This window comes from Pantherophis guttatus, chromosome 4 (assembly GCF_059756535.1).
Source record: "Pantherophis guttatus breed Tessera chromosome 4, ASM5975653v1, whole genome shotgun sequence".
NCBI lineage: Eukaryota > Metazoa > Chordata > Lepidosauria > Squamata > Colubridae > Pantherophis > Pantherophis guttatus.
The window spans coordinates 148180855-148198579 of record NC_142066.1 but is presented as its reverse complement, the minus strand read 5'-3'; the positions used below and the strand labels follow the sequence as shown (position 1 = coordinate 148198579).

At 38.5% G+C, this 17725-nt stretch overlaps 1 protein-coding gene across 1 annotated transcript in view; it reads right to left on the bottom strand.

The window, feature by feature from the left end:
- The window catches only part of PTPRN2 (protein tyrosine phosphatase receptor type N2), a 717244-nt gene that overhangs the window by 48452 nt on the left and 651067 nt on the right, over nt 1-17725 (bottom strand). The window contains exon 17 of the mRNA XM_060683595.2: nt 11282-11359. Coding sequence (XP_060539578.2) covers nt 11282-11359 — 78 coding nt within the window. The remainder of the gene's footprint in view (nt 1-11281; nt 11360-17725) is intronic.

Below are 17725 nucleotides of genomic sequence, written 5' to 3'. Positions count from 1 at the left end.
TTTAACTGTCTGGAGAGATAATATAAACAGAAAAAAATATTTTTTTGGATTACATTATCTGAAGCATTCTAACATTCCTTCATCGTTTTAGAGCAAGAACATGAAATGTTATACTTAAAATCTTATCCATCACGCTCAGTATTTTTCTTTCTTTTAGCCCTTAAAAAATTAATCCAAATCAGAAACAAGTATACCTATGGGATTATTTGTCTGAAAATGACATTGTATCTTGGTCTCCCTATATATGTGGAGAAAAAACTAACCATTTTAGAATGACACAATGTGGGGATTGTTTCTTTGATTCTGATGTAAGACATTTAATAGCTCCTTCAATTTAATTTGATCACAGTGACATAAAGATGAAAAGAGTAAACTGGCCTCCTCAGCAGATGTTAACAGGATTAGAGCGCAAATGATGGTCTCCAAACTTGACACCTGATATATGTGAGGTTCTCCACTGAGTTCAAAATGGCAAACAAAATGGCTGCTGTGCTGGAAGAGGGAGAAGCCCTCAAGTCAATTCGATCTGGAGAAAGTGATTCCCTGTGGGAGGCCTGGGGCTGGGCATGGCAGTGAGAGGCCTCAGAAACAGGCTCCTGAAGGGATGCCTGAGGAGGAGGAGCAGCCATGGCCTCCTTGGAGGCCTGAAGCTGTGCCTTGTGGACGGCCCTTTCTAAGGCCCTATGCCTGCGTTGCTCGTCTTTTGAGGCCTGCGCTGCTTTAGGTTGAGGGACAGAGGCCACCTTGGTCTTTTTGTGGCTGCGCTGCTGCCCTGAAGTCCCCTCCCCGGGATCGCTATTGTGGCGTTTCCTGGAATTTTGGGAAGCAGCCCCACGCCCAGCTTTGGAGGAACGAGAATCCGCCATCTTGGCAATCAGGCTTTTGGGATAGAATGGAGGGAGGCCCCGTAGTACTCACTGCGCTCCTCGCGCCAGGAGAAGAATTCGAACCAGCAGAATGAGCAGATCAAGGCCAGCAAAGGATCTGCGAAGAGCTGCTAAGCAAAGGCTTTTAGATTGCAGCCAAGCCTCGCCCGAAGCAGCAACGGGGCGAGCGCGGTGCAGGACAGGGCTACGGAGCGAACTCGTGGGCCCAGCCTGATGGACTGCTCGCCGGCAGTCAGAAGCCTCGTTCGGCCGTCCGGAAGGCCGGAAGAATCCTCCCAGCCGAGAGGCTCAGCCTGATTGCCCTGTTAGTTCTTAAAAGAACTGTTGGTGTAAAAGGATTTTATTTTATTTTTTTTTGCAAGAAAAGGCAGGAGACTAAACTGTCCAAGTCGACCGAGTCGATAAACTGGAGAGAGCAGCAGGAAGGGCGGGGCTAAGCTTCATTGCAGACCCGGTCCTGATTGGTCTACTGACTGAGCCTACCCAGCGCTGCCTGCCGTTCGCAACCAGGGAGGAGAATGACATTGTATCTTGGTCTCCCTATATATGTGGAGAAAAAACTAACCATTTTAGAATGACACAATGTGGGGATTGCTTCTTTGACTCTGATGTAAGACATTTAATAGCTCCTTCAATTTAATTTGATCACAGTGACATAAAGATGAAAAGAGTAAACTGGCCTCCTCAGCAGATGTTAACAGGATTAGAGCGCAAATGATGGTCTCCAAACTTGACACCTGATATATGTGAGATTCTCCACTGAGTTCAAAATCTGAGTCATCTTAATTACAACTATTGCCAACAATTACCCCAAAAAGAAAGCAATAGTACCTGCTGGTGTTTATGATTTGTATGCCAAAACTTTTGTTTTGCTTTAGATTGTTAAAGTAATGTAAGCAAGTACTGATGTTGCAAAATTTTTATTTAATTTGCCTTATGATTTTTCAAATAGAAATTTGAACTTCATGCTTAATACGCATTTGAGTTTTTCAACATGTTCCCACAATCAAAGAACAGAAAGAAATATAATTTTTCATAATATTATGGATGTTCAAATTCAAACATCTGGAAAAGCTAAATTTTATAGCAGGGGTGTCAAACTCAAGGTCTGGGGGTCAGATCTGGCCTGCCATTGGTAAGAGCTGGCCCACGAGGCTGCCCTGGAAACAGTGAAACAGTGAAGGACCAGGCCACGGTGCCTTAGCTCCAGTCCAGATTGGCCGGACGCTGATCTAAAACTTGGTGGTGGCCATCTAGACCAGAACACAGTCATACTTAGATCCCCCTGGACTCAGCAAGGGGCTGCTGCCATCCCATGGAGACAAATGATCCCCCCAGCCCCACCTGGGCCACCACAGATGCCTCCCGGATAAGCAACATTGAGCTGGCCACGACTACCCCAGCTATGTCCCCCCTGGCCCCCCAAGTTCAACCCCAACCCTGATGCAGCCCTCAATGAAATCGAGTTTAACCCCAGTTTTATAGTGTTCTTTATGCCAAGATGTATTTAATCATTCCTACTATAATTTACGCAATATTTTATAATTAGGGAGTTATATAGATTTACTTATGACCAATTTGTAATTTATTATTCCACAGAAATAAATATGGGCTCAACTGTGACTATAAAATATCACACTGGATAAATGTCCAAATGAAACTATGTTAAAAAATATTACGGTATACAAAAATGTTGATGAGCATTTTATGGCTACCTCAAAATTTACTTTTCAAATCTGTTTTTATTTACACAAATATTTTTTGCATTGGCTAATTATTTTTTAAAATATATATATTTTAATATAATATACACCATACATAATTTGTGGACATTGTATTGACTGGGTCAAATCTTTTTAAAACAATGCTAACAGTAATAATACAAATAAGTATGCATAGTCCTGATCTTCCAACTTCAACAGCACTATTCTCTCCTTATAATTATCATTTTTTCCATTAACTCACTTAAACCTAAATAACATTTCTTTGCACCATGTATTTTTTATCCCCTACTAAGTAACTAATATTTAATATTTTGAAAATTACTCCATTATTCCACCATAATTTCAATATCCCAAATGTCTAGGACTACTAATAAGACCAAATATTAATAAAATTTAATCAATCTGGGAATATATGTCAAAATCTCCACCATTTCTAATCCTTAAAATTTAAATTCAAAATATACTTTAACACACTATTAATAATTAGATTACCTAATCCTAAACTTCCATCTACTAATCTTAGCTTATTTTTAATTATAATAGACTCTATTATCTATTAATATGTATGCTATTATTTTCCCTATCTGTATTTTCTATTTTTTCTTTTTATTAATATATTTTATCATTATCTATCATCTCAATCTTTTTGGAGTTCCATCATTTATTGACTTTTTAATCACCCTTTTATTTCTCTCTCTTGAAGTCTTATAAATCTTTTTGATATTTTTATAGCTACTGACATTTCCTTTGGGTTTCCCTGTGTCGCTTTCTGCTGTATTATTTGAACACCCATCAGTAACTAAGACTACCTTAAAATTTACTTGAAGGCTACTTAAATTCTTTTGAAGAACATAAAACATATATCATATTTAATTCATTTTCATTTAATTCAGAGAAGTAATGCCAATCTCTTACATTTCTAATTAGATGTAGTACAAACTGTCACAAGGTGAATGAAACCTTTGTTAGCTTCATGTACAGCCAATTTGCTTCAGTGACAATCCCATGGAAGAAATGGCTGTGCATACACATCAGAGGTGAAATGCTAATGGTAAGACCGGTTTAGGAGAACAGGTAGCAGAGATTGGGGCTGGTTCGCCAAATCGGTAGCAATTGCTAGCTGGCCACACCCCTGAACCGGTCCACGGCCCGCAGTCCTGCCATGCTTCCTTCCCTTCCACGCTGCCTTCTCGGCATCTCTGTGGCTGACTTGCAAAGGCAGGCTAGTGGAAGGCCACGTGGAAGGCAAGCAAGCATGGCAGGCCTGCGGGGAAGGGAGCTAGCAGCCTACTCCCTTCCCCGCAGCCCTGCCATGCTTGCCTGACTTCCATGCTGCCTTCCTGGCGGTTCCCCACGCTTGCTTGCCTTCTGAGGTCGGCATCCCGCCTGGCCTGGCCAGTGGGTGGGCGGCTGGTCCTTGATGGAAATGAGATGCTGGGCTGGGGCTGAGAAGGGCAGCGGCGGTGCTCCGGGAGGGCAAGCGGACATCCCTGAGCTGCTGCACATGGGCCCATCCTGTTTCTGCAAAGGCAGAGCCCCCCCTGCAGGGCGATCCAAAGAGGGGAGGGGGATGCTGCAGAAAAGGCCACCTTCCACCCGGGCCCACGTGCCTTCCATGCTCTGCGGGGTTTGGTGCTCCGAAGCAGCCCACTGGCTTCCCACCCACCCACCCAGCTGCCTGCTCTCTTTGACCACTGGCGCCACTCTGGGAATTCGGCCCGCAGAGTCTGGCACTCTGGGGGAAGGAGGCTCGGCTGTGGCGCCACTTCCCGCCAGTGAAGAACTGGAGTGAGAGGCGCGAAACCTCTGATGGCCGGCAGGGCAGCAGCCCTCATGGGGAGATGGCCAGGCCCGTCCGCACACTGCGGAACCTGCAGCACTTTCTCTTGGCCTGGGCAGTGGCACTTACCCAGCTGGGCCAGTGCAGGTAGCCCTTCATCTTGCTGAAGACCAGGTCACCTCACTTATAGTTGTGCGGCCGCCCGGAGTGAGACATGGCATGGGTGGAGAGGCCAATACAGCCCCCACCAAGGCTGCCCTGGCTGAGCAATCGCAGTGCCTCTGCAGCAACAGGCATGCCGCAACTGCTTTGCCCACCTTCGCCTCCGTGCGATGGGCTTAGAAGGGGCTGTTGTGGCCCGTCAGTGGCCTGTGCAGCTCGTAGCTGATTCTGACAGCGAGGAGGCTGGTGATTTGCCAGTAGCCTGTGCAGCTGGCACCTGAGTCAGACAATGAGGAGGCTGGAGAAGATTTGGTGTCAAAGGCGGGGATTCAGTCAGGGCCTTCAGAATCTCCAGAAGCTCCCATAAGTGAAGAGGAAGAAGAGGAGAAGCCTCTTCTCAATGCATGGGAGCACAGAGCTGCCAAAAGGCAGGAATGGCTCCTCAGGAGGAGGTCTCCTAGAGAATAAGGCTTGCGGCTAATTGGCCACTCCCCTAGCCTATTTAAGGAATGACGACGACTGAAGCAATTTGCAGAAAACAACTTCGTTCATACTTCTTTGCGTATTGCCTCCAGAAACGTCTGATCGGCTTTTGTTCCGCTCTTGTCATTTTTCCTGCAAATTGCTTATGGGCATTTTGCCAACCACAGTAAGCTTACTGTTATCTGAAAGACTGTTCCTCAGAATTGATTTATTATTCCTTGGACTCTTGGCAGCTGTTAATGAAGTTAAATTAACAGCCCTTGTTCAGAAAAGACTGATTTAAACTGTACTTGTGTTTGAACAACTACTAAGAAAGCTCATTAGTAGTCCTTAATTAGTAAACTAAGGTTTGTATGGACTTTGTGTGTGCTGCGTCCTTTGTGGTCCGTAGCTGGGGCAGAATAGGGGCCACCACCACTGCTCTCCCTCCTGTGTACATGTGCAACAGCCCCGGGACGTCCGGGGCCAACCTGCCCTCCCAGAGCACTGCCATGGCGCTGCTATTCCCTTTCATTGTCTGCAGCAGGCAACGGTGTGCATTTAAAAACGGGAGCATCTTGCATGTGCTGCGGCGGCACTGTTTGCTTTCTTCCTTCTCCCGCTGCGAAAAGCGAACGGCAGTGGAGTTGCTTCGGGAGGGTAGGCGGACGTGTGTACACCGTGCAGCCAGGTGGGGAGGGAGAGCTTCCAAGCGCAGCTCATGGTGGCAAAGGCAGGCAAGGTGGCCGCGGTGCGCCTGTTGCTGTGAAGCCACTGTGATTGCTCAGCCAGGGGGCTGCATTGGCCTCTCTGCCCGTGCCTTGTCCTGCTCTGGCCGGCTGCGTGACTATAAGTGCGGTGACCTGGTCTTCGGAAAGATGAAGGGCTACCTGCACTGGCCCAGCCAGGTAAGCACTGCTGCCCAGGCCGAAGGGAAAGCGCCGTGGTCTCCGCAGTGGTGTGGTCAGGGCTGTCCTCTCCCCAAGTGTTTAAGAAGGTGAGTGCGACTCCGGTAAGTTTTGCTACAAGAAGCCTGCAACCACTGCATCTTTTGGCACAAGAAGCGCCTCCAGGCACACCAAAAAAAAGAGGCTACAGCTGCAGGCATCTCGCAACAGGGAAAAATAAGGTTTTAGAATAGAAAATAGAAATTTTAAAAAAATTTCTGCCGCGTTCTGTGGGCGTGGCTTGGTGGTGGTCATGTGATTGAGTGGGCATGGCTGTGAGTGACATCAAGTTGGTCACGCCCACTCGGTCACAGGAACCTCCTACCAAGCCACGCCCACAGAACCGGTAGGGGAAACTTTTAAATTTCACCACTGATACACGTATATGCAAGCACTACTGACATATTTGAAAGTATTTGTGTGATCTTTGCAAAATATGAGACTGCTTTAATGATGTACCTCAATCCTAAGCCCGATTATGAAGCTTTAAATGATTTGCAGAACTTGCTACTTTATTACATGTTTGGCTCAGCCTCAGGTTTCAGACTTTTGTTAAGACTAAGATATGAGCCTGTAGTACAGTGCCTTAAGCACTGTTATTAACATCTGCTGCTTGCAATCACTGCAAGTTCAAATCTCACGAGGCTCAAAGTTGACTCAGCCTTCCATCTTTTCAAAGGTAGGTAAAATGAGGACCCAGATTGTGGGGGCAATAAGCTGACTTTGTATAAATATACAAAAGTATGAAGGCTATTGCTTAATGCATTGTAAGCCGCCCTGAGTCTCTGGAGAAGGGCGGCATATAAATTAAAGCAAAAAAAGAAAAAAAAAGACTTTGCAGATATGGCGCCTTTTGTTGCTTTGAATTGTATTCATATAAACCAGCAATTATCATGAATGAATGGACTCCAAAATATCCTGGAGAGGTTTAGGTTATCAACTAATCTACATAGCATATCACTAGAATATGCTGGTGTACATTACTTATCTTAAACTAAGCAATACTTTCAATTCTGAATTTAATAATTTACATTTTATTTATTTAGAAATTTTAAGCACTCATTTAACTTTTCATTATAAACTCACATCCAACATAATTTTAAATGTTTAGTAAATATATTTGTGTTTAGGACTACAGCCATATATGAATACTGTTTGCAATGGCAACTGGCTTAACAGTGGGCATGCCAACTAGATATAAAATTCAAATAAAAGAATAGAGGATAGAAACAAAAATATGTAAGTCACATTTCACTGTTTTCCAAGAACAATCCTTTAGGCCAAAAGGGAAACTAAGGCACACAAATTAATCCTGACTACAAATCAAAGCATTAGGGAAGATAGAATGCAGTAAGATAGAAAAGCAGAATTTAATTATTTTCTTTTGATAGACTAACTGGAATATTTCAAGAAAACAAAATGAGGGAATAAAAAAAGAAAAAAGAGCTGAACAATTATAGAAGCAAAAGATTTGTGAAAGCTGTTAGTCCTCTGAAATTAGTTTTTAAAATGAACAAAATAGCCTATTTGCACTGTCCCAAAACAAAATAATGCTTCCCACTGCCATTCTGTAAATTCCTGACTTTACTGCATCTCAGGCTCCATATAAAGAAGCCAAATCTATTCACTCACCCTCTGTCTCTGATAATAGTTACTCAAAAATAATTAAACAGAAAGACAAAGGCTTAATTTTTCTTATTTCTTCCCAATGAAATAAAAAGCCAGTCATATCATTATATATGTTCTAATATATAATTAGAAAATATATAATTAGAAAATATACCCTTGATTATGAATCTCTTTCACTGGACATCCAACTTTCATTGGACATCCGACATGACTCATTTTGCTTGGGGAAACGTAGAAGGGAAAATATGAAGCAAAGCACTCTTCCTAGGTGCCTTGACACCTGTACTCCTGACTCTCTGAAGGAATCTACTAAGCATGCATATCCATTTCCTTGAGATATTTAATTACTAGGAACCACTTTCCTGGGGTAGTGGGGGAGATTCTATTCAAAATTGTTCTTAAATAACTTTAAATCAAAGAAGGTACAAAATGTTCTTTTCCATTTTTTCCCTGAATTTAAACACCCAATAACACCAGTCTTCTCTTCCATTGGTAGCCATCACTCAGCCAGCACAGGTATTGTTCAGGGTTAATGAAACTCAATAAAAATTCAAATAACTTAGGCTTTTTCCCCTTTACTTTAAAATGTAATGTATTATAAACTCTCATCTAATAATGAATTAGGAACATATAACTTAAAACTCTGTACAACTCTCCCAATTTGCTTGCAAATCTCGTTCTCTTAGTTCTTAGGAGCGCATCCAAGAAAATATATTTACTGTATTTTTCAGAGTATAAGACGCACTGGAGTATAAGACGTATCTACCTTTTTTGGTGAGGAAAAGGAGAAAAAGAAAACTCCCTCTGTCTTTGCACAATTTTGCAGCAGCAAACAGCCTGCTTTACTTTCATTTTCGTTTTCAGCATAGCTTGATTAGCACAAGGAAAAGAAAATCTGCTCCAGAAATTTTCTTCCTTGCAGCAAGCAGTAGAGCCCTGCACAAAACAGCTGAGAGCAAATCAGCTGAGAGTTGGGAGGCCGATCCAATCAATTTATGCTAATTAGGCTGTGCTGAAGATGAAAGGAGCCGTTTTTTCTTGCTGTTTGCTTGCAAGGAGGTAACTGCTGCAAGGCAGAGGCCAAAGGGTGGGGGCCAGTGGGTGGGAAGGGCTACATTCGGTGTATAACGCGCACCTAAATTTTCACCCACTTTTGGGGGGGAAAAGGTGCGTTTTATACTCTGAAAAATATGGCATGTATCTTCTGAGATTATGAAAACTCTGATAATACAGCCAATCCAAGATGGTACCCTACAGATGTGTTACAAATTGAATTTTCCTAATCAGTGATAATTGTGGGATGGGAATGGGGAACAAGAAAAGTCACATAGAACACAGCAGCTTTGTGACACAACCCTTACCCTTTTTGTACACAGGTAGTCCTTGACCCACAATTAGGAGTCACAACAGAAACAACCAGCAGACTATTACAACCATATGGAATCACTGTAGCACACCAATCAAAGCTCTCCAAAACATATTAATAGTGTTAAACAGTGTTTCTCCTATAGCACAAGAAGAAAAACCAGGAATCATCTATAACATATAGTATAAGCATTATAAGAGAGACAGGAAAAAAACCAGTAAAGTACATCTATGAACATGACGAAAACTCCTTGATTTCACAATGTGTAGACAGACTTAATCAAAGTTTCAACTGGAACACTGTGAACATCTCAAACCTAGATAAATTTTTAAAATGTTAAGAGAATTCCTGAAAGCTAGGCCCTCAGACAAATCAGTCATCAATAGGCTCATATTCTAATTATTCAATTCTAATTATTGCCCCCACAGTTGATTTCTTCACACCAAGCTGCTTGCCTATTGCAGATTCAGTCTTCCCAACCTGGTGCAGGTCTACAATTTTGTTTCTGGTGTCCTTTGACAGCTCTTTGGTCTTCATCATAGTGGAGTTTGGAGTGTGACTGTTTGAGGTTGTGGACAGGTGTCTTTTACACTGATAACAAGTTCAAACAGGTGCCATTAATACAGGTAATGAGTGGAGGACAGAGGAGCCTTTTAAAGAAGAAGTTACAGGTCTGTGAGAGCCAGAAATCTTGCTTGCTTGTAGGTGACCAAACACTTATTTTCCACCATAATTTGCAAATAAATTCTTTCCAAATCAGACAATGTGATTGTCTGGATTTGTTTTCTCATTTTGTCTCTCATAATTGAGGTCTACCTATGATGTCAATTACAGGCCTCTCTCATCTTTTTAAGTGGGAGAACTTGCACAATTGGTGGCTGAGTAAATACTTTTTTGCCCCACTGTACTAACTCAGACAAATCATCAAGCAGTGAACAACAGCCTAATCAAGGGACTACCAAGAAGAAAACAACATCTCCACCAACACCAACAGGGCATGTTATTATATATAAACCAACAGCAAACCCCAGTCCCTTCTAGCATTGAAGATGTTACCTAGTTAAGTAATGACCATATCGCTTGGTAACCACAATTTCCACACTTCCCATTGCTCTTGTTAACTGAGAACCATAGGTCATTAAATGAATATTCACCCCAATTAAGCCATTCTGAACTTGGTTGCTTTCAGTCTGAGCCTCAATAAGGTAAGGGACTTTGCTGGTTGGCAAAACAGCCACAAAGCAGTGTGACTCTGGGAGAGCTTGTCAGGCCTTGGGAAACAGCAGCTGCCCCACCCCATCCCAGCTATAGTCACCCTGCATTTCGAGTCCCTGCCATTCTGCATTCTTCCACCCCAACTGACCTTTGCTGTCTCCTTGCTCTGGCTGCTGACAAGACATGCCTGGCCTAACTGCTGGGTCAGGTTGGGAGCTGGTCTTTGCCCTGATGCTGTGGGGGAAAGCCAAAAAGCAACTGTAGAATCGCAGTGCACTCGAATTCCCTTTCCTTTTGCTGCTTTTGGTTTTTCTTTTTGGAATACAAAGCCCAAGCAAAAGGACTGCTTCTGCCTTTTTTCTTTGCAGCCCAGCCATATGTTAGACATACCGCATCCGCATTTGGAGCAAGAAGATGATGAACGTCAGTTGGGGCCACTTAACACTGCACTTAACAATATTGCTGAATTCATGTATTTATGGCAACCAGAAATTGGTAACTGTTGTAAGTTGATGTGGTCATGTGATTTTGCCTGTTATGACTTTGATTTCTATTGACAGAGTTGCCGGTCCTAATTACTGTGTTACATGGAGACACCCGTATCCTCACTTTTTTTCACAAGAAAAAAACTAAATTTATATGCTGCCAGCTTTTCAAAATGACATGGGGAACATATATATTTAATAAATAAATAAAACTTTGAGCAAAGCTTTTCATCACGTATCTGGTTATGTCCATTTTTCTGACTTTGTTCCATCACTTCTGTTAGGTTCAGATATCTCAAATGGCACTTTAAATATTTTTCTGTTTACTTCTTACATCTATGGCTAACTTTGCTTCAAAAAAAAAATCACACTAATAATTCTAATAAACGAATCACATACGGTATTTAGAAAAAACTCGTTTGTGACCAGGGAGGGCATATTTTGATCTGATAATTTCCTTCCTCTACATCAATACAGGATACTCTGAAGTAAGTCATTGTAAATAAACACATAATCACATATATACATTAGCAAGCTTATGTAGGTATTCTACTGGAAATTCACATTATTGTCAACATTTAACATGGTTTAAATACAAAGTCAATCAATTAATGGTAACTTTACCTGCCAGAAGTCTGTGACAGTAGAAGGCAATGCACCCTGAGCAGCTATATATGCAGGGTTTCTAGGATCATGGTCCATCTGTGAAAAAAGGAGACGGGTGGGGAGACTCTAATTAAAAGTGTTTAGCAAGAGAAAATGAATTCTGACATTCTGGATTATATTTGTGAACTAAGTTAACTAGGAAAAGTACTTCTGCTATTACGTGAAGAAAGCAAGAACACAGTATTTCTTTCTGTATTAAAGGAACACTTTTTCTAAACAAATCAGTGATACTAGTCTAATATTAATACCCAACAATTAACAAAATTTGCAGTATGAGTTCATTTAAGGAACATTTGCTGACAAAATGCATTTATTCAATGGTTTGTAGTCTCATAGCAACATAGATGTTGCTTCAAACATTTTTAAGCATTGAGCATTAGGAATGCAGGGCACATTTAAGTATTTCTTTTATTTCCATCATAGTACTCAAGGGCATAAGCATATAAAAACAAAGCAGAATTGAAGGAAAAACCCCTCAATCCTAGCTTTTCTGCTTAGTTCATCTGATTAAAATACAGGCTTCTAACCTTCAAAAGAAGAAGTTCTGTTTAAAGAGATTAATTATTACATCTGCCTCAAAGAGTGGCTGAACATAAAAAAAATGAAATTTTCTCAAACAAAGCCATGAAGAGTAAAATAGGATTTTACGTAGTTACAATGAATGTTTCAAACCAATGGATGTGTTTTCAGGTCCTAAATCTCTGGCCCCATTATCCTAATAAGGACAAGATCAGTGGATGGGAATTAAACTACAATAAAAACAACAAAAAACATTGATAATAACTCAAATATGCACACATGCAGGAGTACGGTTAATATTCTGCTTGTAGTTACAAGAATACTAAATCTCATTGAACAACTGCACTTATTATATCCCCAAAATACAACAAAATTTAATACTAAAAATAGATGAAAGCATTTAATAAACCAATGGAACATTTGCAAAATACAAATTAAAGCAGTCAACTAAGTAATTATAAGATCCAAACTTCAAACCTCAAAAAACAAAACATTTAAAATGCTGTTCTGAAAAGTTGCTGGTATTCTTAGCAGCAGCTATGCTATGAGAAAAACAAATAAAATTGAATCCTTTTCTTTGACCCTTTCTCTCAAATTGAAATTTAACAGCAAAATTTTAAAAAATGAAATTCTAGGACATTCTACCATGGCTTCATTATTACTGTTTTTAATCTGTGTATTCAGTTAGATTCCTAATTTAGGAAATATTTTCAGAAACTACTTTCTGAAGCAGCAGTAATCAGATTAGGGCTGCTGACTTTGTAAAGAACTGAGTCATTCTATCTATTTACATGTATTATATATAATACATGCCATAGACTAATATTGTGTTGCCTACCTCCAAGAAAAACACCCCCTTAATGTGAATGAAGGCATTGCAGATGTTGAAGAGGTTTTAACCCTTATTTCTCCTTCTGACAACCCCTCCCTATCACAATATAGAAATTATTAAAAATGGAAAATGGTTTCTTTATGCTAGTATGTAAATTTGACGTTTCCTATAATGATTAAAATTATATATAGTTCTGTTATTGCTTATTTTAACATTCCTAAAAAGAATTTGGGAACTGAATGATTTTAAAATTTTACTTAAGATCCTTATAGTTTACAGTCCTCGACTTACGACCGCAATTGAGCCCAATATTTATATTGCTAAGTGAGAAATTTGCCCCATTTTACGACTCTTCTTGCCACATTTGTTAAGTGAATCGCCACAGTTGTTAAATTAATAACTTGGTTTGTTAAGTGAATCTGGTGTGTCCCCATTGACTTTGCTTGTCAGAAAGTTGCAAAAGGGGATCACATGACCCCGGGACACTGCATTCACCATAAATATGAACTAGTTGTCAAGCATCCAAATGTAAATCACATGGTGATGGGGATGCTGCAATGGTCATAAGTGTGAAAAATGGTTGTAAGTCATATTTTTCAGTGCCGTTGTAACTTTGAACGGTCACTAAAAGAACTTTTGTAAATCAAGGACTATCTTTATTAAATTATTTCAGATGATATGACTTTTACATGTACAACACTAGCCAAAAGGGAACTTGGCACATTTAGCCAAGTGATGTTTGTCAAATTTAGCAAAACTGTTCTGGTTTTGGACTAATCACTTTTAAAATCCATACTCTTATTTTGATACTGACTGCTGTAAACCCTGCTGGTCCATTAAAAAAAAAAATCAGTATGGGCATTTCTAGATTAATGTCAGCCCTTCCAAGTAAACATGACCAGATGTGTTAATTCTACTTTATTGTAAGACTACATTAGCAGAATTTTGTAAGTGTGTAGCTACAAATTTTCCCACCAATTTTTAACTGTCTGATCAATTAGAACAGGTCCTTCCAAAGTTTCTTTTTCTGACCTTTACGCAACTGCAGGCTCTACTTCTTGTGTCTCATCATTCCCTAGGCAGCATCTCTTCCGCCTCCCCATCCCTCAGGGTCATTTCCACATACCATTACACCTAGTATTTATACTTGCAACAAAATAATAGAAAACGAGCCTGTTGAAGAAGGCTAAGAAAAAAAAATCTGTTAATCAGGATCATAACTATAGTATGAGATACCAGAGCAAAGAGGTTACATTAATCATATAAAATTCGGAAAAATTTCAAAGTATTTGAAGCAGGATATGCAACAAATAGGAAGAAGCAGAAACAAAATGAAACAATGAGCAGATTTTATTTTCATAAAATCTAATCTGCCTGTTAGTATTGACCCAAGAATTTGAAAATTATAAATGGTGTCATATTTTCTGCGCTGGTTTCATATTGACATGAAGAGTATCTGACCTATGCTGAACCAAACCAAATACCTAGTAAAGTCAACCAATTAGCCCTACAATGGCCAATCAGAAGGCTCGAAGAATGGAACATGAGCCTATTAGCATTTCTGCTCATATTTTTCCATAACTAGTACTGAGAAGAATAAATATTTTTATCAATTATTCTTATCATTCAACTGCAGAAAGGAAAATACAGGTAGTCCTCGACTTATGAACACAATTGAACCCAAAATTTATGTTGCTAAGTGGAACATTTGTTAAGTGAAGTTTGCCCCATTTTATGACCTTCCTTGCCACAGTTGTTAAATGAATCACTGCCATTGTTAAGTTAGTTACATGATTGTTATTGTTAATCTGGATTCCCCATTGACTTTGCTTGTCAGAAGGTTGGAAAAAAGGATCTCATGACACCAGGACACTGCAACTGTCATAAAGACGAACAAGTTGCCAAGCATCTTTAATCTTTAAATTAATTAAATTAAATTAAATCTGAATCTTGATTATGTGATCATGAGGATGCTGCAATGGTTGTGTGAACAATGATTATAAGTCACTTGTTTCAATGCCATTGTAACTTTGGTCATTAAATAAACTGATGTAAGTCAAGGACTACCAGTATAGACTTTGCCTTCCCGTTTGGTATTATTTCTTTCTTCAGAATAGATGAGAATGAAGCTGTCATATATATTTCATTGTAAACATCTGAATAGAGTGTAAGTGCAGTGCTCAAAATAAGTAAAATAATGCAGAATAACATAATTATTTAATTAATTATGAAGGCAATCATATCTGTAATCCTGGCTTCTTGGGTAAACAGGCAGGATAAAAAGTTGTATACAAGTAGATAAATCCAAAGCATCTTATAATCAATTGTAGCTTTCACATCTATAAATCATTCTCAATTGGATAAGGGAGAAAAAAAATAGAAAAGGGCAGTAACAGCATTGATGGACATCATGATAAAGATCAAAGTATTGGATGCTCAAGGCAATACAAAATAAAAGTTGGCTGAATTCAAAATAGTTTCTGTAGAAAAATACTGCATTGTTTTTGCTTCACAAAATTTTCATTATTGTGGCACGAAAAGTGACAGTGTGAGCTAATCTGTCTACTTTTTTTTTTTACATGATAACTATTATGTAGTTCAAGGATCACTTGAAACAAAATATAAGGAAGTTTTTAATTATAGCTATTTCTGCCATACAGCATGTTATGTTTAGGGGTCACACTGAGGCATCTAGAAAGCTAAGATGTTTTAATACCAAGTTATATTTCAAACTAACTTAAAATAATTTAAAATTAGATCGGTATTTGATATAAATTCATTACAGCATATTATATTTTATTTTTTAAAAAATTCTGATGTTAATTTTTACTGCATGTTTATGTTACCCACAAGTTCATACTGTAGTGATACAATTCAGATTCTTATTTATAAAGACAGCATTATTTTTATCCTTCTGTTTTAACATATACTTCATGAATATTTATGTACGCTGAAATAAAATCATTTGTAAAAACAAAATACTCAGTATTAAAAGAAAAACAAAAATACTGTCAAACAACATACTGTGGATGTTTCATGATTACTGTTGATGTGATTTTGTGATTGGCATGTGTTATCTACTTCAGGAGTTCTAGGTTATTGTTGTAACTACTGGCTTTAGTCTTTCTATATTGTTTCTAAGTTGGGTGTTTGTAAAAATTATTTAAATAAATAAATGATATAATTTAATGCAGAAAACATATCCTACCTAAAAAAATACATTTTTTCTGTAAGATGCAATTCAATTCAGATCATTTTCATACCAATTTAGGATCTTTTTTTCCTCTCCTCTAATTGCTATATCATAGCAATTATATTATATTATATTATAGCTCTTAGATTTAATCTTCATTTAATTATTTAGTTTTGGACAATTTTAAAGCAAAACATTAGGTGTAGGTGTGCATGTATGTGGGTAAGCTTTCCAATTTATACTAACTTGAAGTACATATATTTATTCCAATAATGTTCTCTATGTAATTTACATAAAATTCACATGGGCTATTTTTCAAATTAACTGACCTGAAATATAACTGACAGTGGTTATCACTTGGTTCCATCTTCATGTTACTATATATCATACATGGTTTGAGCCCCCGAAAAATAAAACTAAACCTAAAATGTACAGGATATAAAGAAAATATGCCCAAATCTTGCACATCTTCATTTAAAATAAAAGGAAAAAAGATAATGGAAAGATAGGATTAACTACATTTCATTAAGGTTCTTTAAAAGAAGATATTTAGAAGAGATAAATTAGAAAGGGAAAACTTTTTTTTTAACAATTCAGAATAAAGAAAAGTTATTTTTCTGTTTTTGAATTATTTCTATTTTTAAATACAGGTGGTAAGTAATGCCATTAATTCATATATTTTGAAATTTTATCCTCTGTGTATTTATAGTATATATTAGCTGTATTGACACAATAATCCTCCGTATGTATTCACAATATTAAAACAAAGTATGTTGTGTTTGAAAAAAATGTCAAGCTATTCACATTCTCAGTCTGGCTATTTCAACAGCAAGAAAACTGAGAGGTAACCTTTATTTTTTTAAAGTGGCTGTTGTTCTTCCCTTTCCTTTTTCCAAGCTCTAGAAGAAAAAGCAGAACTCCCATTTATTTTCATGACCTCTGATTTATAAACAAAAGTTGCCCATTATTTATTACTGGATGATATCTCTGAAATTTAATGAGTATTAACTACAAATATGATAGATGTAATACTGCACAGTCAGAGTTTCCTTGTGCTATAATTGCAAGGTTTTTATTCAGCTGCTGGCAGCAAAGTTATTACCACAGTATTTTATGATATTTCAGAAAACATGAAAAGCTTCCAACTTAATTTTATGCCAAAGAATTTTTAAGCATCTTTTCTATCCGGTTTTACATTAGAATGTTTAAAGACTCAAGATATGTGATTAGATAGTTTTGCAGAGCTTGAACATGTAATGTTTCAGGTTTTGTGAGAATGTGTGTACATGTGTATACACTAAGAACGAGTTGGTAAGTGGTTCTGATAAAGAGAGATGTGGCCAAGTCATTTTCTAGTGTAAAGAAGTCCTGCCCCCCCACCCCACGCGCCGTCTATTTCCCATATATAACTTTACTTATTTAGACTCAAGCCAAGGTTGAGTGAGCCCTAGTTGGAAGCTAGACCACAGACCCTAAAGCTGGAAAATATACAGTTATAGGAATACCCATGAATCCTTCTTTTCCAAAGCTTAGATATAATTGCATCATGTACCATTTTGCCTTTCTCAGGCATTTTGCACTCTGAAATAAACATTCTACTCCAGTTCATATTTTCTAGCTTTAGTATTTATCCTTTGTTTGGGATATCCAAGTAGTACAAAAATAATCAATCAATATTTTACTGATATGGTAATTATTGGAAGTTTTTAAAAATGGAATGCCAATTTTTATTTTATGATGAATTTTTTTAACAGCAAAAAAAAAAAAGTTTCCTCAATTTTTATTTTTTTCCTCTCTACCACTGGCGTGTTACTAGAGTGGTATAAAGAAGACACACTGAATTTATTATTTGGCCACA